Source organism: Leucoraja erinacea, chromosome 10 (assembly GCF_028641065.1).
Source record: "Leucoraja erinacea ecotype New England chromosome 10, Leri_hhj_1, whole genome shotgun sequence".
NCBI classification, from domain to species: domain Eukaryota; kingdom Metazoa; phylum Chordata; class Chondrichthyes; order Rajiformes; family Rajidae; genus Leucoraja; species Leucoraja erinaceus.
Window position 1 is genome coordinate 9,913,131 of NC_073386.1, and position 26,787 is coordinate 9,939,917.

At 45.4% G+C, this 26,787-nt stretch overlaps 1 protein-coding gene across 3 annotated transcripts in view; it reads right to left on the reverse strand.

Annotated features, from left to right (window-relative positions):
- LOC129700770 (rho GTPase-activating protein 29-like) overlaps nt 1-24,071 on the reverse strand; it is a 59,171-nt gene extending 35,100 nt beyond the window's left edge. For all 3 annotated transcript variants that reach the window (XM_055641458.1, XM_055641457.1, XM_055641456.1), the window contains exons 1-4: nt 23,851-24,071; nt 17,779-18,127; nt 4,503-4,643; nt 826-919 (exon numbers count right to left, since the gene is read on the reverse strand). In XM_055641458.1, the coding sequence (XP_055497433.1) occupies nt 826-919; nt 4,503-4,643; nt 17,779-18,040 (497 nt within the window). In that variant the 5' untranslated portion in view covers nt 18,041-18,127; nt 23,851-24,071. The remainder of the gene's footprint in view (nt 1-825; nt 920-4,502; nt 4,644-17,778; nt 18,128-23,850) is intronic.
- Between the last annotated feature and the right edge of the window lie 2,716 nt (nt 24,072-26,787).

A 26,787-nucleotide genomic window follows, 5' to 3' on the forward strand; every position in this document is an offset into this window, starting at 1 on the left:
TGCTTCTTTTCCACTGAAAAGTTGATGTGCTTACTTTAAATTTGCTTTACTATCAAACAAACAAAAGCAATTTACTTAAACCATTTTAATTTATCAGATAATAGCTTATGTATTTTAAAACAAAGTGTCCGTTGCTTAAAACACAAACAGGCAACCTGTAACACTGGAGAAAAGATTTCATCAGGTATCAATTTTCAGTTCCCAAACCCAAATGCTCTTGAAGATGAATATTAAATATAAAGGCAATCACCCTAATGGTATTGCAGATAAAAATGGCAATCAAGGCACTGAGTCTTAGATTGTGGTTCATTTTGTAATGCATCTTAAATTAATCTAGTATTTCAACTTTAATAGCAATTCAGGAACTACACAGTGAGATACAAAATAGGTCTGGAAAAAAAAGTTAGGGTTCACATTCCTGGCGGTGGAACAATGACCAGCATTAAAATCATCAAATACTGGTGTAGATTGAGAACAGGTTTGAGCTTGGCTGCAATAGCTGAAAACACTGCCGGCATTCAATGCGTAAGCTCACACTATGCTTGGATAAACTAAAGGAAGGATGTGAATCGTGGTATAACTATATTCCAGCAAAATCTTAAATACTTGAGGTGGGTGGGGAAGGGTAGAAAATTTGAGTGGAGCACGAAGAGAAAAAATAAAGCACCACAGCTAAATTTAAAAGTTCAATAAAAAAATAAATTCAAATCAATTTAAATTTAAATAATTTTCTAGGCATACTTAAGTTGCAGTATTAATAAAGTTTTAATAATATTTCAGCTAAAATACCTATAATAGGCCCAAATTACAAACTGTATTACTTACACATTACCAAATGTGAATGCCAATGTGTCAATGGAAGCAAATATTTCACTGAAATGCTCTCTTTTCTCTTCATTTACTTCATTGTAGTTGGCACCTAAGAGGAAATTATACTTCAATACAATACAATGTAGGTATTCACAACATGAATATGAAGTAAAGGCTCATCAATATGCATCACCTCAATTAACGTAAGCTAACTAAACAAGTACAAGCATTTTCAGTTGCAAATATGTACATACTAGACTAATTTAGTATAATGTTTATAAATACTGCAAATAACACAACCTGACTAAAGAGATATAACTGCCAAACAGACCGTACCAACATAGCTATTACAAATTCCACAGGCAAAATAGACCAAATCATTCTTCATCCGAGCATAAAGAAAATGGTTAGACCCACTTTGAACTTCTATCATACTTAAATTCTGACTGAAATCTGGTCAAGATGTGAAGAACCAGGATATTGTCAAATACATTAGTTTCCTGTGCCCCGCTAAGCACACTAATGGGGTGAATAGTACTGTAAATAAGTCATAACAAAGTACTCTTTAATTATCTTCTTGTAAAGAAACTATAATACAATCTTCTTCAAACAACCTTTCCAAAAAGTAATACAATGCAAGTTAAAAGAATTCCTTGTGGTTCAATAAACCTGCATAACGTCTGCAAAGACCTCACTCCCCCAGGAGTTGGCAAATACAATCCAATGTTTCAGTTCCTTCCCCTACGAGCTTCCCCAACAAAGAGCAAACTTTGACGTTTTGAATTAAAAACTCACGGTATACCACAATACACACTTGTCTTCATTACCAGCTCAGAACATGAATGCACAAAATAAGCTTGTCTACTCAAAATATATAATTCACTTCAAAGTGATAACTGTTAGAGAGCCCTAAAGAATTACAAAAGTCTTCGTCAAAACCCTGATTTAGCACTTAACTAACTAACATTAACATTGGTCTTTCTGCGCAAAGTATGCATTTGTTCCTGTTGCAGGAAGGCTTCTGTCAAAAGATTTGGCTTTTAGTCTTTGATCTCATTGAGTTTTAAGGAAACAAACTTCCTGCAGTTTTTGTTCTAAGTCACAAACATGCGTAGCACATTTGAACTATAACTTCAGCAAGAACTTAAAATACAACTGAAATTTGAGGTAGATATTTTGTCACATCTTTACAACTAGGAAACATATGTAGCTAATATTAAAACATTTTCCAGTAACTCTTTCCAAACCTTCCCATAGCTTCCCGAGTAGCAGACTATCTATAGCAAATCTTCGTAAAGAACTAAAACTGTGGGTGTGGTTACAAGATATATTTACAGTACATAAAGGTTTACCAGTATGAGAACATATTTCGCCAATTCTATCTCCTTAGCTTATCTCCCCTTTCCTGAATTCTGGTGCGAAAAGCAGGCCAAAGTATTATAGTATAAAAATCAGACACTTGAAATTAAAAAAAACTTGCATTTAATGCTTTATTTATCACATCAGGTTTTAGTGCTTCAAACATAAAAGTCTGATGGTGACTTCAAAACTAGAGTCTAAAATCTAAAGGGGCTGTCCTACTGCGGCGACCTAATCCGCGAATTCGCCCTCGACTCGTACTCACAGCATGGTCGACACGAGGTCCTAGGAGGCTTTTGTAACTCTCCTTCATGCTCGAGAGTAGTCATACTCGAGGCCTCAGCTAGGTCACGGCGTATTTTGCAACATGTTGAAAAATGCCCGCGAGTCAAAAAAAGGTCGCCATGGAAAAAAATCGATATTTTTTACTCGTAGGTTTAATCGATGTAGGTCATAGTAGGTCGGCATGTTATTCGTAGGTAATTGTGGGTAGTCGAAGGAAATCGAAGGTAGTCGTAGATAGTCTTCAACATAGTCGAAGGGAGGTCGAAGGAGATCGTCTTCACTCTCCACTATTCGGTGTCCAATTTTCCCGAAGCTAGTCGAAGCCAGTCTTCAACAGTCGAAGGAGGTCGTCTACATAGTCGAAGGAGGTCTTCAACATGACATTTTTCAAACTCTCCTAAACTCGCCAATTAGGTCGCCGTAGTGGGACAGCCCCTTAAAGAGTTTTGCTGAGAGATACTTTATCTGCAAACCTCTGCCTGTAAAGCAGAACACTTGATTGACGCAAATAACAGGCTTGCCTGCTTTCGCATATATAAAACTTAAGTAAGAGCAATTCAAAAATAAAATAGAAATATTACTGAGAAATTAACACCATGCAGCTGCCCCTCAGACCAATAAAACACCATTCTTCTGGTAAATTAGCCAATTATCAACATTTTACTTAAATGGAAACTTCGGACTATAATAGTTCAAATGTAGTAAAACATCGCAGCACTAGAACTGGAGATTTTTTTAAATCATCCAGATTGAATATAGAATACCCTGTCTGAGTGGGTGTTAGAGACACGTATTCACAAAATTTCAGTAGTACCTAAATCAACACAAATAGCCTAGAAATAGAAGGCTCCTCAGCCCACCATGTCCATGTTGCTCATCAAGTATCTAACTATACTAAGTTGATCCATGGACTTTTATCTGTTCATTGTGGTAGGCTGCCCAATGCACACAAAAAATCTTTTCAGTTCCAAAGTATTCTATGCCCTTGCAATCTTAACCTGTGGCACTCTTAAAATGCAGTCAACGTTTTAACTCTGCCCTCAGTCAAAACACTTGCTATTATTCAGCGTGTCTGCCAATGCAGAAGTATATTTAGATGACGTTAAGTGGCTCCATAACTTCTGGCTACACTAAATTTTGTTAGGATGCAAGTGAAAAGAGACAATCGGCAGTTGTTAGAAATGCATTCATTTCCTCACGTATAGCATGTGATACGTCAGTGAGACCGATTGCATTGTTTGCCATTATCATTTGCAAGAGAGTTAGTGACAAACTAGTGAAATGCATTAAGAATATTTAAGATCAAATTGTGTACAATGGGGGTAGGGATAAAATAGGTTAAGGCAAATTCAGTCAAGTTAAATATTCTGTCTATAATACAAATGTGTCAAATTCCACATTTCATGAATTGTGTTCAAACCCACCAGGTGGTGCTATTTTAACCGAGGAATACTTCTCTCCTTTGAATTTTTATCTTACAAAAATTCTCTTTTCATCAATTGCATTTTTAATTTTGTTTTAATGTAGACTAACATTTGCAGCCACCCTTTAATGTAGTGCTATTTCCACATATAAAGACACGAGAATGTATAATGCAGTAAAAGGCACACAATGTTTATTCTAAGATGAGCTACCTAATTCATGTATGAAATTATTGCAGCAGTACCTTTAGTTGAACATGGAAACCGGCCCTTCGGTCCACACTGACCATTAGTCATCTGGTCACATTAGTTCTATGTCATCCCATTTTCCTATTCACTCCCTCCATATTGGAGACAACTCTTTGTTAAAAAGGCCAATTAACCTACAAACCGGCACATCTATATGATGTGGAAGGAAACCTATTCTAAAAACTGAAGCAGAACACAGGAGACTAGTTTGAAAGAAAGCTCAACTTTCTTCAGCTCAAAGAAAATATAGAATATACATAGTTAAATAAAGTTCTTGCTTGCATACAGAATACTTTAAAATTTATATTTAACATAGCTAAACCATATTACATATTTTTCTCAAAATTTAATATAATGCAGTTAGATGCCCAGTCTTACCTTTTACTTTAGAAATCACTGTCCCTGTGGCACTTAGAATGTCCACCGAATTCAATGACTGATGTTTGCTAATCACCAGCTTTAAAACCCTTAACAGCTCTCCGAGACGTTCATGGGCTAACTGATGCAAACTTACATTTTCTGAAAAAACAGGCAAAATCTTCTCAAAACATGTCCAATAAAATGTCATTAAATACATACAGAACATAAAGTGCATCACCAACAACTAGAATTAATTCAGAAAAAAACTCGCTAAGGTCAAAGAAAAAACAAAATAAATCAAATATATATGTACCTATTTTATATCATTTTATTTTTTCCACATTTACAAACATACCCCCAGGTTAATGCGAGGGGTCCATTGGGCAGGGAATGGGAATGCAAACTTTTCTTTACAAAGTTCAGGATCCCAAAGGGCAAACTAATCAAACTCTCAACTTGCCCTGCCACTTTCAAAAGTTCATGACCATTTACAACTTGTTCCCACACACTGCTTATAAGCGTGTTATTTAACCAGTTTGTCTATAAAGTGTAATTTCGGCATATACAATTCCCCAAATGGGGCATTCTGTTAGTGCTGATCAAAAGTCCAAAAAAGTCCAAACAGAATGGCAAATATTAGAAACTCATTCTCTAGTGGTTTCATCCCCCTCAAGGGCATTAAAACCAACCTGCACATGTCACAGATGCCAGCTGCTTGCCAGGATTACAGCTGCATGTCATTCCAGTCGACCTGTGGGAAGGGAATGGAGATGGGGGGGGGGGGAAACTGGTAAAGAAGGCCTAAAAAATAAAAATGCGAGCAGGAGGTGTGGAGTAAAGCATAGTGGGTCTCTTGGAGGAGACCCCGTAATAGCCGAGCCGAGCTATTGCGCCCTGCCCTTGAGAGCATGAAGGAATCTGAGTGCTGCAGTTCACAATACAGAAAATTTGCAACCTTCAGAGGGCTGTCAGACCCATGAAAGTTATAGCGTTGCAAAACCTACCATCAGCGGCACTCCAGCGGCGCACTGCCTGTGCGTGCGATTCCGGAGGCTTTGGGGAGGGGGGGGGGGAGATTAAAATGCAGGTTTGTATTGGTTGTCAGAGAGGGATTTCCTCGGGCTGCTAGCTGATGAAGAAAAATCGTTCATGCTTCCCTTCCCGGTTAAAATAAAAATTTGCTGGACCATTACGTCGCTGGATTGAACTTAAACACGACTAAAAATGCCTTCGACATCACGGATCGCAATATCAGGACAAAACAAAAGGTATGTCGTTTATTTAACATATTATTTTGCTTTTTGGCGTGGCTTCATTTTAATCTTATGATGCGAAAAATGTTATTTAGGCCCACATACGAATTGGCCATGCCGATATGGGCTTAAATTTATGGCAAAGGCAACATTCAAATCGATCACATTCCAGAAGCATCCACTCTCAAGAAATTAAATTTCTTTTTTTTTTTGCACAATCATGTCATAAGAACATCTAAATCACCTATATTTTGTGTTATTGTCTATCCATGATCAATATTTTCATATTAAATATCAACAGCAGTTTTAATCAAATGCATTGTGCAAAAAATAATGATTTTGATTATCTTGAGAGTGGATGTTTCTGGATTAATTTATGTGAATTAAACATCTGGCATATAAATTCATGACAAAGTGAGATTTAAAAATCGTATATTGTGAATTCTTGTGTGAATGGGATCAGTTTGTTATTTGGATACTTAGGCTATTAAAAAATGTTAGACTTTTCTTAAGAAATGTATAGATGTTTAGATCTAGTAATTGAATTAAATGAATTTAATTGATTAGATGAATTTAATTGATTTGATGAAACTGATGAATATTAATTTTTTGTTGCGTATTTACTATTTGTTTTAGCGTTTAACTTTATCATTTCTACCTTTTTTTCTAAAACTGCAAATAACTTGTTTCTGCTAATGCTGTTCAGTGTTTTTTTCTTTACATTTTAAACAGACGTCTCCGAAGAAGAAATGCAAAATTGTCAATCCAAATGCCCAGCAAGAGAGACTGATTTAGAAAGCATTCGTAGAGATTATCTGAATTTGGACTACTCCAAATTTGGATCTACAGGACATTCTTAATGGGAAAGCAGTAGGCAGAAAGGCCTAACATGCATGGTTTGAAGACCAAAAACCTGTAGTTTACAATGCCAAAAGTGAAAAGTTGAGGAAAAACAAGGTGTACAGAGTTACTTATTGGTTACAATCTGAGAAGTTTGATGATGCTACTGATTATGATATGCCAATGTACCAGCTAGCAACTGATCTTCTCCATAAAGACTTGGTCTTTTGCTAGAAATTGTAATTTCTTTACCTATCTGTTACAGACTTACAGCATATAATACAATAATATTCAAGTTCTGATCTTGAGAATATCACATTTTTGAATTTTCATGGCAGTCTGGGTGTTTATTACTATTCCTGTCACAACGGTCAATTTTGTAATTAGCTACAATTAGTTAACTAACTAATTATATGCTTTAATTTCTGGTCATCCAAGTAAGAGGTTTCATATTTGTTTCAGAATGCTTCAATCTATAATAACTGAAAAATTAATTCAGTTCTCTTAATTTTGAAGAAAGTTATAGGCTTTTGACTGTCCTCGATCACAGCTTTTGTGTCAAGTCAATGGAAAAGCAACAGGGAACAAGATGCTAATTTGAGTATGAAAATGACCACAACTTTTTTTAATACTAATAATAATAATAAATTTTATTTATGGGCGCCTTTCAAGAGTCTCAAGGACACCTTACAAAAATTTAGCAGGTAGAGGAAAAACATGCAAGGGGAATTAAATAAATAGTAGAGACATGACTAGTACACAAAGTAAATACAGAATTCAATACAAAACACAGTATGAAGCAATTAATGCACAGATGAAAAGGGACGGCACGTGGGGCTAAGGATAGGCAGAGGTGAAGAGATGGGTCTTGAGGCGGGACTGGAAGATGGTGAGGGACACGGAATTGCGGATCAGTTGGGGGAGGGAGTTCCAGAGCTTTGGAGCTGTCTTGGAGAAGGCTCTGTCCCCAAAACTGCGGAGGTTGGACTTGTGGATGGAGAATACTGAAGATATGAAAGTGAATTAGGTATCAAATTAAAGTTATTTTTATGCTTTACCTGATGGGATAAATTACAGGCTTGATTTTTATAATCTCAAAATTATGTAACATTCCTAAATGTTATTTGAGAATTACATGGGACGTATTTTTATATTTTAAAATTATATCTATTGAGTGGAGATAGGGTTGGAGGTGGTGCCGAGGAGTGGTAACAGGGAAATAAAGCCCATGATAAAGTGAATCGCAACAAAAGTAGTGGTCAAATATCAGCATGGGCAGGGCTTCAACAGGAAACACTTGCTGTGCTCAATTTACCCATCAAAGACAGGTGCAAAATGGGTCCAATTTCTTGGAAACTGATACACCTCTTCTGCCAAGCTGTGTGCCTTCACATTCTCTGCAGTAAATTTCATCTGCCATTTGTATGTTCAAATCTGTTAGCAATAACAATATACCATTGTAATTTATTATTACACCCCTCACTGTTGTATATTACTAATTTGGCCATAATTTCACAACTGCTGCCCCACACATTTTTGTATATAATCTCACCACTGACTTTTGGTCCACCATCATTTTTTAAATTTTTTTTTTAAAGAAAACACTTAATGTCAATTAAATACAGTATTTCCGTTTCCACGGATGCTGCCAGACCTGCTGAGATTTTCCAGCATTTTTAGTTTTTATTTCACTTCGAATTACTCTATTTTCTGTTCTTACTTCACACAGATATGCATGCTTTAACTCATTCCTTTATTCCATGAGCCTCATTTTCTTTCTCGATTTTTCACATGGAACTTTAAACTCTTCCAGGTGCCCAACTTTTTTTTCCTCCTAAAGTTTTCCACGCAGCTGAAAATAAACTAAAGCATGTGGGTGCTTGAGAGGCCCTTGCTCCACTTTTTCATGCATCTCCTTTGCATGAGGAGATGGAAAATCGTAGTGTATCCTACACCTTAACTTCCATCACGATGCATCCCATCAAGAAATAAAGTACATCCAACCTCTCAAGAACTTCTCCCTATGAGTTTCCCTTCTTCCATCACCATTTCTACAGAAAGATTTCTTAGGAAAGATTTCCGGGTCACTTTCCTATCTGCAGCAATAAATATGCACCATAATCTGGTATCCACAGACCTATAAGTAATCTGAAAGATTTTTAGTCCTCTAACTGAATAAGTCTCTTCTTATTTCAATCTTGAATGACTAACCTCTTACCCTGAGACTACAATGCCTGGTTTAGAATACTTCTTACATATGGAAATTACATCCATTTGCTGCACCATTTACAATAGGTGCAGGAGTAGTCCATTCGGACCTTAGAGCCAGCACCACCATTCAATATGATCATGACTGATCATCCCCAATCAGTATCCAGTTCCTGCCTTCTCCCCATTTCCCATGACTATCTTTAAGAGCCCTGTCTAGCTCTCTTGAAAGTATCCAGAGAAGCGGCTCCCACTGCCCTCCGAGGCATAGAATTCCACAGACTCACAACTCTGTGAGAGTTTAATGAGTTATCCTGCATAATTCATTTAAATTTAACGCTAGGTGATACAAGGGGGGGGGGGGGGGGGGGGGGGGGGGGGGGGGGGGGGGGGGATTCGAGCAATGGTTGCACAGTAAACAGCAGAAATTTGGATTTATTACAGAAAATACTGAATGGACAACTGTGTGGTTTAAGGTACAGTCAATAGATTTCAATAAAGAACATACACAAGAATCACCAGTTCATTGATAAGCTAGTCGAGCGGCAGAAGGTCGCCCCTGCGTACCTCGGCCATACCCGACATCAGGCCTGGGTCGCCCGCTGCAGAACCGAGAACCCGCTAAGCCCGGTCCCTGCATGCCCCATGGACTGGAGAGGAGGGAGTCGGAATCAGACAGAGGACCAGCAAGCAGGCCCCAACTGCGGGAGGCCCTGTAGCAGCTTGGGGCTCAGTTGGACTGAGCGACGCTGCAGGAGGGCTAGCACATGGACCTGACACGGGCTGCAGCAGCATAGAGGACACCATCGGCGGTGCTTGCCAAGGCAGGCCCTGCAACATCGCAAAGAAAACAGGACTTCTTGGGCGGGTTGAGAATACACCTAGAACTGGGATTTGAAAACGGCACCAAACCTGGCAGCTCTGTATACTGTCTCAGTGTACTACTATACACTGAGTTGCTTATCTTGTACATTTACATTGACAGATGTAGCAAGGTAGAGTGAAATTCATTTTTGTATAGTCAGTGCAAGTATCATTATACATAAGCACAAAGAAACATTTTAGTGATACTTGTACTGAACTGTATGCAAAAATGAATTTCACTGTACCCTAGTACATGTGACAAAGTACTATTGAACCATTAGTGAAGAGTCAAGTGTTTTGTCTTGTATCCCAAAACTGAACAATAAAATTCTTACTTGCAATAGCACAACAGATATGTAAACATTATAATCTGTAAAACCCATAATAAACAAATAAAAAAAGTTCAGCATGTATAAAAAATAAACAAACAATAACAGTGCAGTCAAAAATATGCCACCAAGTCTATGTAGCTCGAAGCCAATTTGGATATTTTAGTGTTTAATAGCCTGACAGTTGTGGGAAAGAAGCTGCTCCTGAACTTGGACGTTACAGCTTTCAGCCCCCTATACCTACTTCCAGATGGCAGGAGTGAATTGAGAGTGTGACCCGGGTGGTATGTGTCCTTGATAATGTTGGCTGCCTTTTTGAAGCAGCGACTCATGTAGATCCCTTTGATGGGAGTCTAAATTTGGCATTTTAGAAATAGGCATGATTTCAGCCAAAATCTTTGCTTTGCTCACAAGAGAATACATAAGCAGAGCTCACGGTGATGCAAAACTGGATCTGTGTGGAATTATTCAGTTATGAACCTTCATTCTGATTGGTTGCTGATTATTTTAAACTTAAAAACCAACATCACTGATACCAGAATGTCATTGCTTTTCTAAAGAAAATGCTGTGTTGAGATAAATATGCCAATTTAAAAAAAAGTATTCATCATGTTAGAGGTTTACGGAAGCACATTTTTAAAAGTTTATATTGTGCATTATGCAACATTAATGTCTATTAAACTTCCGCAGCCTGAAAAAACTGAATGATCCATATTGAACAGGAAACATGAAAATTAAGTAGAAGGAATAGAAGTAAAAAGTTCTAAAGTTCTAGCACAGTACATAAGAACGCAAAACAATGCTCAGTCCCTCAAGTCCACCCGAATATGATCATGGCTCATTTGCCCCAAGTCTCATCTCATCTATGCCAGTTCCCGTAGTGCCCAGTTCCCTGACCTTTAAGAGTTTTTCTGACTTCCTATTTATGTACCACTAATGAACTAGCTTCCAACCCTCTCCAGGGTAGAGAACTCCAAAGATTTATCAGCCTCTGGAAGAAATTTACTTTGAACCCACGTTTTAAATTAGTTCAATCTCCAGTAACCATGTCCCTCATTGGAGATACACCCACTGTTAGTGGGGCACAACAATGCAGTTTTGATGGACTTATTTTGATATGTGATGCAGCTTATGCACTACAATTGTGAATTAACCACATCTGTCACACATCTTGGATTTAGTATGTTTATTGTCTAGTCAACACCAAGTATGACATTACATACGTTGATTTTAAGATTGCGAATATTTATAAAACATCAAATGACACTTGGGCACATTCATCCCTGCAATTAGCAATCGAAAATTAGAGAAGAAAAATCGGCTTGCACTAATGTGGTCATTTCACATCCTGAGGATTTAACTCACTAGATTACAACCAATGAAGGACTTTTGCAGTATAATTGTTTGGTTGAACAAAGTTCATCAAGAAGCGTTTGTCTTGTACCTGTTCCCGTGTCTTTTAAATGCTGTTATAGAACCTGCCTCAACTATGTCCAGATTTATTTACAGTTCATTACTATAACAAAATTAGTTTAGATTAGCATGGAAACAGGCCCTTCAGCCCACTGAGTCAATGCCGACCAGTGATCTCTACTCGAGAGTAGTCCCCGCATACACGAGGCCTCAGCTAGGTCCAGGCATATTTTTCAACGTTGAAAAATGCCAGCGAGTAAAAAAAAGGTCGCCATGGGGGGGAAAAAAAAAATCGATACTTTTTTTACTCGTAGGTTTAGTCGAAGGAGGTCAGCATGTTATTCGTAGGTAGTCGAGGGTACTCGAAGGAGGTCGTCTTCACTCTCCAATATTCGGTGTCCAATTTTCCCGAAGCTCGTCAAAGCTAGTCTTCAACATAGTCGAAGGAGGTCTTCTAAATAGTCGAAGGAGGTCTTCAACATGACATTTTTTCAAACTCTCCTAAACTCATCTAAACTCGCCAATAAGGTCGCCACAGTGGGACAGCCCCTTGAAGGTCTATGGGAGGGAGACAAGAATGTAGAAAGCAACACACACAGGCTGGAAGGCATGAAACTGAAAGACTGCTTTGTGGCTCGTTAAGGTAGTGTGGTGCAGCTACAACGCAAGCCACAGTCTACATTGGAGGAAGCTGGAAAAACTGAGGTGGTCAGAAATAAGCCTGGGGTTAGGTCGAAAGGACAGCAAGACAAAACAGAATACAAGTCTTGAATCTACATTTGGGCAGAGAAAAGTTAGTTTGAACAATAAAAATTTGTTTGGAGTTAGATTTTAATATTTCAACCTTCCTACAAGCATTCTAGTTCGTGATTAGGCCATTGATTATTAATGTATAAGGAATTCAGAATAAAATGTACGATGTACGAATTTCTTCCGCTACCAATATTCCTTGTGGGTACATTTTTGATTTAATTAAAAATGGCAATTCGAGCAAAATCATGTTACATGGAAGATATTAGTTTATGCTACATCAAGACATTCTTGCAAAACCGTTAGAAAATAATGCCATGCTAGTGCAAGACGTGACCTGTAGTGTTCTGTTGCCGATTAATGTAGATTAGAAATCAGTAGACTAATTTCTCATTAAGAGTTAAATTATTCAAAAGCAATTAGACCAATTAATGTTTAGAGAATTATTTGATAGAAACTTAATTATCTTTAATAAAAGCTTATTAATATTTTGGCACCTATCTAAGTTGTATTTACTCGAGTAACTACGGTTTATTTACAAACACACACCCCTTAGTATACTGCAGGTCATTGCTCCACTTCAGGGATACAACTGGTTGGGCTTGTGGGGTGTGACTCAGAAAGAGATATAGGACAGAATGGCAGAGATCGAGCCACCAGAATAGCCAAAAGGGAAACTGGTTACATGGGAGCCAGAATTTATTGGGCAGTCTAGCCAATTGCTGTAAAAAGATCTGATATGGTGGGATTAGGTTTACACTGCAGAACTTTCATTACCCCTAGGTCAAAATTATGAAATTCCCTATTAACAACATTGTGAAAGGACCTTCATAATACACTGCACGTCCCCACCAGATTCTACATGCTAATTAAAGTTAGGTCTCATATTTTGGGACCCACAAGGTGAAATAAAATGTCCAAATCCATGTTCTATTAATGCTGGAGGTCAAGGCTGGAGTTTACACATTCTCAATGCGACCGCATGGGTTTTCCCCAGGATACTTTAGTTTACTTCCATATTCCAAAGACTTATTGGTAGATAAATTGGCTGCTGTAAATTAACTAGTAGGAATGAGAAAATCAACCAGATTATGATTTAGGATTCCAATCGTGTAATATATGGAGGGTAAATACCAGTGCCACTATTTAGGTGGTATGCTGTAAAGAACGGTGCAATAAATCTGAAATGACATGACTAAGCGCCTAATGTCACACAACTTTGATTACCAAGTCCAAAATATCAATTTCCAGAACCTATAACATTCCATTTGACGCACCACATATTTCATCAACTCCACCCAAATCCTACTGCACACCTTTTCACAAGGGGCAACTTACAGTGGTCAGGTAACTTATCAACAAGAATGTCTTTGAAATGTAGGAAACCAGAAAACCTGGAGGAAACCCACACAATCACAGGGAGAACATACAAACATCATAGACTGCACCGGATTCAATATTGAACTAGGGTCTGTGGTCATTCGGCCCATCAAGTCTACGCCACCATTCAATCATGGCTGAGCGATCTTTCCCTTTCAACCACATTTTCCTGCCTTCTCCTCATAACCACTTACACCCTATTCAATCAATCATTATGAACTATTTATGGACGATATTTTATACATTCACATTGCAATTATTTTCACATACAGACAGCTAATAATAAAAACTAATATAATGTTAGTCTGAATGAATATAACATCAGTCTGAAGAAGGGTTTCGGCCCGAAACGTCACCTATTTCCTTCGCTCCATAGATGTTGCTGCACCCGCTGAGTTTCTCCAGAATTTCTGTGTACCTTTAATATAATTAGTTCCTTTTTGTGGTATATCAAATTTGAATGGAAAAAAGCAACATGAAAAAAACACCATATCCATTTTATTCTAATTTTTTTGCCCATTGACTTTCACACCTACCATAAGTACACTTTCTCGCAATTTTTTTTGCAAGATCACCATCCAATTTGTCCTGATAAATTTACATTTTTTGTTGTTGTCGAATGCTGACTGTATCCTTACTATTCCCCACACATCTGATCTCATTCTTCCTCCCAGAACTAGGATAGTTTCTCTTTGTTCTTTTACCTCACCATATGGGCCACCATATTCTTATTATCCTCTGCCATTTTTTACATCAACTTCACTACAAAACATAGTCCATTCCTGGAACTTCAAATAAACCATTGCAGCTGAGACAGTTTATATTGTTTAATCTCCGCCAATACCTCGCCTCTTGTTATGCGACCATAGACGACCCAAAATATGCACTTTCACCATCCTTTGCCTCAGCTACCCCTTATGGTTCCAAATAATGCTGCACTTCAATTTAGTACACCACATATGCTACTCACAATATGGCCTCCCAAATAATAGAACACCTATTGGATACCTGCTTTACGGATTTCTCAGTTCAGTCACAGCTTGCCATTTTCTCTCAGTTTTCACCTCACTTCCAATCTGACCCATCCTTGGGGGAGGGATAGTGGGTTTACAGGCTGGTAGGTGACCAGCATAACGGGCAGATATGAACCAAGTGCGAGAAGAGACCACCAGTGGTGTGAACCTTCCCAATTTCATACCATTCGGGTGCAAGCTATCATCCGTTGTGTCTGTCCTCTGCTTTCTCCATAGTTGAAAAGAGGCCAAGGAAGACAGGTCAACGTGGCAGCGAAGAGTGTTAAAATGCCATGCAACCACAAGCCCAAGATGATCACTGCAGGCTGAATGCAGATGCGCCATAAAACTGCTCGGTTGAGAAAATGGGGAGGTCTGGGATGGGCAAGGGTTGAAACAGAGATAGGCCATGGGGTCAGAGGAGGGAAGAGAAGGATGGGAAGGGGTGTACTGGAGTGATGAGGGGGGGGGGGGGGGGGGGGGGGGGTAAGAAAGAGGATGGGGGTGAGAGGAGCGAGAAGGAAAGGGTCAGGAACGTGCATGGCAGGGGGTGGTTAGCTGGGGTCAGCAGAGGGTAAAGTGGTGGAAGAAAGAGGATCATGCTGACTACCCATCGAGCATCAGGTAGCCTGGTAGAAGAAGAGGCCCTCAACGAGCCCATATCAGAAATATGTGGGGAAACATCAATGCAACTTTCAAGTGTTTATAGGGCTCTCACTTAACTTTTTTTCTCTGTTGCCAACCAGGCAACCTAGGCAGCTTTTTAGGTCGCCATATGACAGTGGTCATTTAAGACGGCTTGCATGACGCGTGCAATAACATGCTCGGACGAAGTGCGTAGTTACCAGTCGGAATTATGCTCAATGAAGCATTCACATATTATTTCTGCATCAAATAAAGTCACAAACTAAACATATTCACCAATTAATACATGATATACCACAATGACATGCAGCAAAATTTTAATACAGTATCTAAATTATTTTTACATGTTGCAATGAATGCAATTTCTATTATTCCTTTCCACTTCCAAACAAAAAATGTGGGGGAATCAGAACAGGATGAATATGGGGGGAGGGGGGGGGATCAGTACAGGATGAATGCGGGCGGATCAGCACAGGATGAATGGGAGGGGGGGGGGGGGGGGGTCGTGGGTCGGTGCAGGATGGATGGGGGGGGGGGGGGGTCGGTGCAGGATAAATGGGGGGGGGGGGGGATCAGTACAGGATGAATGGGGAGGATCAGTAGAGGATGAATGGTGGGGGGGATCAGTACAGGTTGAATGGGGGGTTCAGTACAGGATGAATGGAGGGATCAGTACAGTATGAATGGGGGTTTCAGTACCGGATGAATGGGGGGGTCAGTACAGGATGAATGGGGGGTTCAGTACAGGATGACTGGGGGGGATGCAGTGCAGGATGGATGGGAAGGGGGGGGTCAGTACAGGATAAATTGGGGGACCAATGTAGGATAGATGGGGGGGGGGGGGGGGAAGGAGAATCAATGCGAGATAGATAGGGACATCAGTGCAGGATGAATAGATGGGGAGGGGAGAACAGGGGATGTCAGCGAGGACTGAATAGCGGCGGGAATGCGGATCCGTACGGGATGGAGAGGAGGGGGACCCAGGATCAGGGGGTGGAGGGGGGCGTACAAAAGAGAGAGAGGGAGAGGAAGGGGCTGAGGAGGTGGGGAGGAAGGAAGGTCAGTGCTCCTCGGACAACACCGGCATCATCGCCCCGCTGCCTTGGCCGTCCCTGTCCACCGCCAAAAGGGGAGGCAGTTGGGATCTCCTCGCCACCGCCTTCCCTCCTCCGCCAGCCAACAGGAAGGTGCGGGGCCAAGCGGTGCAGGTGCTACAGGCGGCGGAAGGAGGCCTCTCCCTTCCTCCCTCCTCCCGGCCTCAACGTGCGGGCGGGTTCCTTTCGAAAGCGGTTATCGCCGTTGGTGGAGTGGCATGCAGCGGCCGCTATGAGGCCGGGCGGGGTGTGGGAGGAGGAGGAGGTGGAGCCGCCGTCGCTGCCGCAGACCCGAAACGTCACATTCCTTTCCTCCAGAGATGCTGCCTGACCAGTTGATTTATACCAGTTTTTTGTGTCTATCTTCGGTATAAACCAGCATCTGCAGTATCATGCCAGGTGGGACTTTAGGTGGCCATTGGCAACTGTTAATTTCGAGCCCTGGTTTAGTATATTTAAGAAGGAACTGCAGATGCTGGAAAATCGAAGGTACACAAAAATGCTGGAGAAACTCAGCGGGTGCAGCAGCATCTATGGAGCGAAGGAAATAGGCAACGTTTCGGGCCGAAACTCTTCTTCAGACAAAGGGTTTCGGCCTGAAACGTTGCCTATTTCCTTCGCTCCCTAGATGCTGCAGCACCCGCTGAGTTTCTGCAGCATTTTTGTGTACCTTACTATATTAACAGGAAGACTTTGAAACAAGATGCCCAAAATAAAAATGATCTTTTTCAATTATTTAACCAATTTGTACATACAACATATAACAATGATTTATATTACCTAACTAAATACAATTTCAAGAATGACATAGAGAGCAAACTATAAAGTCACCAAACAATACTGAAATGCTCTCTCCGTTCACCGTTCTTTTGTGCTCTTTTGCCTACATTGCTGAATTAAAATAACTTGCAGAAACAGTTCTTCAGCAGCACCGACCAAATACACAACTTAAAACACATTGCAAAATGCATGCACTGGCTCTAAACTCGACACCATTCACATTTTAATATTTAATCAACATTGTTCAAAACTGCCAAACAAAAATATCTCTAAACATATTGGTAACAACACAGCGGGTGCCATGTTCACCACTCAAAGACTACAGCAGTTCAATACTCTTCCTCAAAGCAGCTTTCAGTAAAGCCCCCCCCCCCTCCATTTATCCTGAACCGATCCCTCCCATCCATTCTGTATCACGCTTTCAGTAAAGCCCATTTTCAGGGATTGAAAAGTCGACAATCCAAGCTAATTTTATGAACGATTACACAAGAATTAACGCACCTACATGTACGAAAGCAAGTTGTGCGTTTAACGAGAAAATGTTCATCATTACAAGTTCATAAGAAATAACACAATAATAAATAAATCAAAATAATCATTTTGTTGGTTTTGGTTGAATTGTTATCTGCAGAGGTAGACCATTACCTCAATGCTACATATTTCAAATTACTAAATCAAGCTTATCCTTAAGAAACTCAGAGATCAACGTTATGTAAATAACCCACCTTCTGAAAGAAAGGCTTCTTTCAAATGCTCCAGAACATCTGCAAACTTCCTGACATCATTCACCAACTGCATTATGTATTCTGGATCCACAACTGGATTGTCATAACAGTCTGAGTTAGAGCTGATGCTGCTGACAGAACCACTTTTGACACTTCGGCCCATACTCCAGTTTCCAGAGGTGGGCAATGCAAAGAAATTTGAACTGGAGAGTCGGGAGAAACCCAAACCACGTTTGTTACTTCCAACAGTCTGTCGCAACATCCCAGCGGTTGCAATGTTTGCAAATTTCTCAGGATGATCTGTAGACAAGGCTCAAAGATCACGTGCAAAGGTTTAGGATGACTGATCCTAAAAAGAGAATAGAAAACAAAAGTTTAGTTAATATGCTTACGATAAGTTCAACATTTTATTGGAAAGTTTGCTTTACTGAATCGTAACACGAGCCCAATAACATCTTCCATCACATTTGCTGAAATACTTGCCCGAAGCACTAAATTTAATAGAAATTGAAAGAAGATTTTTCCCTCACCAATAACTATAAATTTGCTTCATTACAAATTTACCCACATATCTTTAATTGTTTACTAGTACAATGGTCAACTTAGTGCTTAAATTAATACTCATCACTTGCATAATATATGGATGCTCTTAAAGATGTTCAATATCTCAAGTTTTGGGATCTCACTTTGAAGCAGGGAGTAAACCTTCAAGTCTCAGCTGACTGAACACCCAACTGTTATTCATTTTGTTCTCAATGGCAAAATAGTGCTATGGTCATCAGAATTTAAACTCTTAAGCTTCATTAAACTACTAGCTGAAATATTTACATATTAATTAAGAAGTTGCACAAGATTTACAACTGTTCTATAGAATAGAACAAAATAAGACAAATCAAAGCATATCAGAAAAGCAATTTTAAGCGAACATGAAAACATTTAAATTCTTGCACAAAACATCTCAAAACAACGTAAACCTCAACTGCTTATTTCTAAAGTGGTAACCCACATCAACATAACCTGTTGCAAGACTTTCCTGTTTTCAGCTGAGAGCAGTACATGAGTAAACTTCAACTTTTAAAGAGCACATTTTACCAGTATTGCATCACAGGCTTAACGGATAATAAATTCCATAATTATTCACTAAAAATGGGCTGATCAACTGCCTTCAGAAAAAGAAAGCCAGAAATCAAATGTGTTTGTGACAGCATATATAAACCATTTTCTTTTTCTGATCTGCAACAGAACACAAATTGGGTCAAAATGGCATTCAGCAGAAAAAAAAAGCACAGTTGAGGTTTTTTTTTGTTTTTTGTTTTTTTATAGCACCCAGTGAAAAACAGATCCACAGTTGACAACCCTACTTATGATGCATGGTGCCTAATCTTGGAGTGAATACCTGCATTCCGATGAAATACCGTCAATTCACCCCACTACTGCTACTGACACAACTTGTGGAAGGTTTGACAGAAAGCATTATGTATGGCCCAGCTAGTGAAAACACCATCCAGTTCTCAGACCCAATGTAGAAAATAAAGAAATAAGGGGTGCAGTGGTGCTGAGGAAATGAAAATGACAGCAGGTCCAGAAAGGACTGTGGCAAGAATCCACCCGATATTAAGAGGAACAAGAGTTGGGGGTTGATGGGTCAGGTTCCGAGAGCCGGGGGAAAGATGGCTATTCCAGGAGTTCAGAGAAAAGAAGGGGGTAGTGGAAAAGGGGTGCTGAATGTCTGGAGAAAGGAGAGAAGAGAGCGGTGTGGGGTGCGGGGAGAAGGTGTCGGGAGGGGAGAGGTGGAGTGTCGGGGGGGGGGAGAGGTGTCAGGGGGGGCGGAGAGAGAAGGTGTCGGGGGCGGAGGGAAGAGAAGGGTCGGGGGGGGGGGAGAGAAGTGTCGGGGGGGGGGGGGGAAGGTGTCGGGGGGGGGGGAAGGGGGGGGGGGAGGGGGGGGGGGGGAGGGGGGGGGGGGGGGGGGGGGGGAGAGGGGGGGGGGGGGGATGAGAGGGGGGGGGGGGGGGGGAGGGGGGGAGAAAGAGGGGGGGGGGGGGAGGGGGGGGGGGGAGAGGGAGGGAGAGGGAGAGAGAGGGGGAAGGTGAGGGGGAGAGAGAGAAGGGGGGGGAGAGCGAAGGGGGGGGGGGGAGAGAAGGGGGGGGGAGGGGGGGGGGGAGAGAGAAGATGGGGGGGGGAGAGAGGGGGGGGGGGGGGGGGAAGGGAGAAGAAGGGGGGGGGGAGAGAGAGGGGGGGGGGGGGGGGGAGAGGAAGGGAGAGGGAGGGAGGGGAAGAGGGAGAGGGAGAGAGGGAAGGAGGAGGGGGGGGGAGAGGGAGGAGGGCGGGGGGGGAGGGGAGAGAAGGGGGGGGGAGAGGGAACGGGGGGAGGGGGGGGGAGGGAGAAGGGGGGGGGAGAGAGAGGGGGGGGGAGAGGGGGGGGGGGCGAGAGAGAGAGAGAGAGGGGGGGGGGGGGTGAGAGGGGAGGGGGGGGGGGAGAGGAGAGAGGGGGGGGGAGAGAGAAGGAGGGGGCGAGAGAGGGGGGGAGGGAGAGAGAAGGGGGGGGGGGAGAGAGAGAGGGGGGGGGAAGAGAGAAGGGGGGGGAGAGAGAGAAGGGGGGGGAGAGAGAGAAGGGGGGGGAGGGAGAGAGGGAGGGGGGGGGAGGAGGCGGGAGGGGGGGGGGAGCGGGGAAGGGGGGAGGGAGAGAAGGGGGGGAGAGAGAAGGGGGGGGGGAGAGGGAAGGGGGGGAGAGAGAGAGGGGGGGGGGGGAGAGAGAAGTCGCGGGGGGGAGAGAGAGAAGGGGGGGAGAGACGGGGGGGGAGAGAGGGGGGGGAGAGAGGAGAAGGGGGGGGAGAGCGGAAGGGGGGGGGGGGAGAGAGAAGGGGGGGGAGAGAGAGGGGGGGGGGAGGGGGGGGGGGGGGGGGGGAGAGAGGGAGAGAGGGGAGAGGGAGAGAGAGAGGGGGGGGGAGAGAGAGAGAGGAGGGGAGAGAGAGAGGGGGGGGGAGAGAGAGAAAGGGGGGGGGAGAGAGAAGGGAGGGGGAGAGAGAGGGGGGTGGCGAGAGAGAAGGGGGGGGGAGAGAGGAGAGAAGGGGGGGGGGAGGGGAGAGAAGGGGGGGGAGGGGGAGAGGGGGGGAGGGAGAGGGGGGGGGAGGGGGAGGGGGGGAGAGGGAGGGAAGGGGGGGGGTGGGCGTGTGAGGGGGGCGGGGGGAGAGAAGGGTGGGGGGGGGAGAGAGAGGGCGGGAGGGGGGAGTGGCGGGAGAGAAGGGGCGGGGAGAGAGAGAAGGGGGGGGGGGAGAGAGGGGAAGGGGGGGGGAGAGAGAGAGAAGGTGTGGGGGGGGGGAGAGGAGAGAGAGAAGGGGGGGGGAGAGAGGGAGAAGGTTGGGGGGGGAGAGAGAGAGGGGGGGGGATGGAGAGAGAGAAGGGGGGGAGAGGAGATGCGAAGGTTGGGGAGGGAGAGAGAGGTGGGGGGGAGAGAGAGAAGGGGGGAGAGAGAGACGGGGGGGAGAAGGGGGGGGGAGAAGGAGAGAAGAAGGGGGAGAGAGAGGGGGGGGGAGAGAGAGAAGAAAGGGGGGAGGGAGGGCGAGAGAAGGGGGGGAGGGAGGGGGGGAGAGAGGGGGGGCGGGGGAGGGGGAAGGGAAGGTGGAGAGGAGGGGGGGGGAGAGAGAAGGTGTGGGGAGGGGGAGAAGGGGGTGGGGTGGGCGATAGGGGGGGGAGAGAAGGTGTGGGAGGGGAGAGAGAGGGTGTGGGGAGGGGGGGAGAGAGAAGGGGGGAGTGGAGAGAGAAGGTGTGGGGGGGGAGAGAGAGAAGGTGGGGGAGGAGGAGAGAGAGAGAAGGCTGGGGGGGGGGGAGCGAGAAGGTGTGGGGGGAGAGAGAGAAGGTGTGAGGGGGGGAGAGAGAGAAGGTGTGGGGGGAGGAGGAGGTGGGGGAGTGGAGGGAGAGAGAGAGAAGGGGGTGGGGAGAGAGAGAGAAGGGTGGGGGGGGGAGGGGAGAGGGAAGTGGGGGGGGGGGGAGTAGGAGTTGTGGGGGGGGGGGGAGAGAAGGAGTGGGGGGGGGAGAGGAAAGGTGGGGGGGGGAGAGGAGGAGGGTGAGGGAAGGGGGGAGAGAGGAGAGAAGGTGTGGGGGGGAGAGGGGGGGAGGTGGGGGGGGGGAGAGAAGGGCAGGGAGGGGGGACGGGGGGGCTGGAGAGAGGGAGTGGGAGTGGGGGGGGATGGAGAAGACGAAGGTGTGGGGGGGGGGAGAGAAGGGGGGGGGATTGGGAGGAGGGGAGAGGGAGAGAGAAGGGGGAGGGAGGGGGAGAGAGAAGGGACTTGGGGAAGGCGGGGGGATGAGAGCCCCCCGAGGTGAGGGGGAGGAGGTGGAGAGAGAGGTGTGGATGAGGGGGTGAGAGAGAGAAGGTGGGGGAGGGGGAGAGAGAAAGAGAGTGGGGGTAGGGGGGAGAGAAGGTGTGGGGGGGAGAGAGAGCGAGAAGGTGGGGGGGGGGGAGAGAGAAGGTGGGGGAGATGGAGAGAGAAGGGGGGGGCGGAGAGAGAAGGTGTGGGGGGGATGAAGATGAGGTGTGTGGGGGGGAGGCGAGAAGGTGTGGAGGAGGGGGGGCGGACGGGGAGAGGGGGGTGGGGGGGGGACGCGAGAGGTGGGGTGGGGGGGGAGCGCGAGAGTGTGGGCGGGCGAGAGAGAGGTGGGAGAGTGTGGGAGGAAGAGAGAGAGAGAGGTGGGGAGGGGGGAGAGAGAGAGAATAGGGTGAGGGGGAGCGACGAGAGATAAGGTGGGGGGGCGCCGAGAGAAGGTGTGGGGGAGAGGAGGAGAGAAGGTGTGGGGGAGGAGAGAGATGAGGTGTGGGGAGGGGGAGAAGCCCGGTGGGGGGAGGCGAGAGAGAAGGTGTGGGGGGGGCGAGGAAGGGAGAGGGCCGGGTGGGGGGGGAGAGAGAGGGTGGGGAGGGGGAGAGAGAGAGAGAAGGTGGGGGGGGGAGGAGAGCAGGTTTGGGGGGAGAGAAGGTGTGGGGGGGAGAGAGAAGGAGTGTGGGGCGGAGGAAGGACGGTGGGGGGGGCTGAGGAGAGAGAAGGTGTGGGGGGGTGAGGAGAGAGAGCGAGACGGTGTGGGGGGAGAGTAGAGAGAGGGTGTGGGGAGGGGAGAGAGAGAAGGTGTGGGGGGAGAGAGAGAAGTGTGGGGGGGGGGAGAGAGAGAAGGGGAGGGGGAGAGAGGAGAGGGCGTTGTGGGGAGGGGTGAAGGAGAGGGGCTCGGGAGAGAGAGAGGTGTGGAAGGGAGGGAGGAGAGTGCGGAGAAGGTTGTGGGGAGAGAGGGGGGAGAGAGAGAAGGTGTGGGGCGGAGGTGGGGAGGGAGAGAGAGCGTGTGGGGGGGGGGGAGAGAGCAAGGTGGGCGGGGGGGGGAGAAGAGAGGTGGGTCGGGGGGGGGGGATCGAGAGAGGTGTGGGGGGGGGAGAGAGCGAGGTATGCTGTGGGGAGGGGAGAGAGAGAAGGTGTGGGGGGGGAGAGAGAGAGGTTGGGGGGAGGAGAGAGAGAAGGTGTGGGGGGGGGAGCGAGAGAGGTGTGGGGGGGGGAGAGAGAGAAGGTGTGGGGGAGAGAGAGAAGGTGTGGGGGGGGTGGAGGAAGAGAAGGTGTAGGGGGGGGTGTGGGGGGGGGGGAGAGAGAAGGTGTGGGGGGGGGGGGGGGGGAGAGAGAAGGGTGGGGGGGGTGGGGGGGGGGGGGGGGGGTGGTATTGGGAAGGAGCCGTCACCCGGAGTCCGCGCGCTGGTCGCGAGCGGGCCGGAAGGTGCGCGCGCCCGGGGCCGGTGGGGGCTCCGCGCGCCACGAGTAACGGTCGCCCTCGCCGCGAGACGAGCCCGGCGGCTGCGATACAACGCATGGCGACCGACACACTCTCCGACCTCAGCACCCCTGCAAGCGGTAAGTCTCAAACTCTTCCTCACCCCCCGCCCCGACCGCAAAAAAAAAAAAAAGAAAACACTCCCGATCACGGCTTCTGGGGGATGAAAGGAGGTAAAAAGCAAAGATATATATATCTGCTATAGGATCTTTGGTAAAAAGTGCCGCTCGGCGACGGGTTGGATCCCAGCCGTCAAAAATAATCTCAACTTACTCGCTTCACCAAGCTGGCGCAGCTCGGTTCCGCCGGCGTTTTCATTGCCATCGCATTCCAACCAGGGAGGAAGGAAAAAGCAGCACTTGATCTCTCTCCGACTGCACTCGGGGTCCGACAACAAACCTCACCGGCCGCCGCCGCCGCCGTTTACCTTCACCCGCTTGTCCAGCGCTCGCTCTCGCTCCCCGCCCCCACGTGACCTCGAGGCGGGGCCCGAGCACCGGCAGCTGGCCCTCCCCCCTCCTCTGCCACCCCTCTCCCTTGCACCCCTCTCCCATTGCCCGCCCCCCTCCCTCCTCTGCCACCCCTCTCCCATTGCCCGCACCCCTTCCCCTCCTCTGCCCACCCAACTTTTGCCCGCCCCCTCCCCCCTCCCTCTGCCACCCCTCTCCCACTTGCCCTCCCCTTGTCTCCTCTCCCCCCCCCTTTGCCCACTCCCCCCCCTTTTGCTCCTCCCCTCTCTCCTTGCCATCCTACCCCTCCCCCTGCCCTCCTCCCCTCCCCCCTTGCCCTCCTCTACACCCTTGTCCCCCTCCTACCCTCCCCACCCCCCTATCTTGCCACACCCACCTTGCCCTCCTCCCCACCCACCTTTGCCCTCCCACTCCCCCTTTCCCTCCACTCATCACCTCCCCCCTTGCCCCCCTCTCACTCCCCCATTATCCTCCTCCCCTTGCCCTCCTCCCCTCCCCCCTTGCCCTCCTCTCATCTCTGCAGAAGTCTGATGAAGCCGCAACAGGTGAAGGCAGAGGCATCAGGTTACATTGGCATTTGATGGGTGGGCTGCTGTGGGTGTCTGTCAGTATGTGTCTGTGTGTGTGTTTGGAGGGGGGGGGGGGGTTCCCCCCTCCCAGTTCAAGTGGAAAGTTCTGAGCTCTTCAATGTCCGAAAGCAGAAATCCAATCAAAATGCAAGCATTTGGGAAAACTTGCACTGGCGAAGCGATTCAGTTGAAATAAATACGCCGATTTATCTGCTGCCAGCGCTTTTTCTTGCATGCATGGATTTAACACTTACAATCCTAACATCAACCATACTGTAGTGATCCAGTGCTTGACTGTTGCATAATACAAACGATGAATTAGATTGTGATAAAAGCCTTCCAGATTTCATAGGAGTTAGGATTTGTAAATTTACATGTCTGTGAGTGTAGTGCGATACTCTCATCAGTATCTGACTAGTAGACTTGTGCCTCGGTCATACCTCACGCTGTTGGAAATAGTAAAACTAGACTGGAAGTAATCACAGGTCATTTCTCGTTAACTAACGATCCGACGAGGACATTTTAATTAAAATTGTTAATGACCTTTGCCCCTGAGTTGGAGGTAGAGGTGAAAAAAAGGTAATGATCATGGGTGGAACATCTTGGTATGTAAGGTATGTAAGGAAAACAGTTTCTTTAATGGAAGATTAATTTTCCTCTGATACGTAGTGATAATATATTTCAACATTTATTTCCCGTAACAAGAATATCACGTATATTCAGTCAGGTAGCTGCGTCGACCTATAAGGTTTCTGAAATTAAAGATTAACTTTCTCTTTTCTTGGTCTGGTCGAGTAATCCAACAATCCTGAAACGTAAATTGAAATAAACATGTGTGCGATGCACATACCTGAGGTAAGCATGCGAGTCTGGGGAACACTAACATACTGTTCTGCAAGATGACAGGATACTAAAGACCTTTTGATACATTTCTGGTTGCGAAAGGAAGAAAAAAGAGTAAATATCCTTAAGTATATTTTCAACCCTTTAATGGAATTTAGAAACGGTTTATTTACATTTCATGTTTAAAAATATTCATTGATAATAAGTAATTGGAGGATCACTCTGCTCCAACATTCCCACAAATAAACAAATTTGCGTGAACCTGTGATCTAGAAAAAAAATGCAAAAAATAGAATCTGGCGTAAAGTCTGGAAACAGGGTTATTATATGAGTGTGCAGTATTTGAGAGAGTTTTTACAGGCCAGTAACACATCCAAAGAGCAGGTTATAAAATATCAGGAATACATTTCAAAAGTGATTCCATTTAAGAATATCTTTCTGAAAAATAGTTTTCATTAACTGCATTTAATAAATACTGAAGTTTCCAGTGTTTGCAATAAGTAGATATTGTATTTTAGATATTTGCAGTCATTATTGTGGTTGATTTATTCTCCCCACATTTCTGCAGAATCACATGCAGGCTGGTAAATGTGAAAAGTAGAAACAAAGAATTGCAGATGCTGGTTTACAAAAAAAGACAGAAAATGCCAGTCCGGCAGCATCTCTGGAGAACATGGATAGGTTATGTTTAGGGTCGGGACCCGAAACATAACCTATCCATGTTCTCCAGAGATGCTGCCTGACCTGTTGAGTTACTCCAGCATTTGTGTCATTTTTCTGGAAAATGTGAATATCGTTCAGCAAGAAAATGGAAAGAATTATTGAATGCCATTACCGTAGCTCTCCACTCTGTACTGAGCCATCTGGAGCAGGGGCAGAGCTACGTCCGGATGCTCTTTGTGGATTTTAGTTCAGCCTTTAATACAATCATTCCGGACATTCTCATTGGTAAACTGGTCACTCTCGGCCTCCCCACTCTCACATGTGCCTGGATAAAGGATTTCCTCACCAACTGACCCAGACTGTGAGACTCGGCCCCCACCTCTCCTCCACTCGCAGGTTGAGTACCGGTTCCCCACAGGACTGTGTGCTAAGCCCCCTCTTATACTGTCTCTACACCTACGACTGTAGTCCGGCCCACAACAACAACCGCATCGTCAAATTTGCTGACGACACTACTGTGGTCGGACTTATTTCAAAGGGAGACGAGGCAGCCTACAGAGAGGAAGTCCTGAAGTTGACAACCTGGTGCTCAGAAAACAATCTGGCTCTGAACACCAGGAAAACAAAAGAGCTCATTGTCGACTTCAGGAGGCACAGCGCCGACT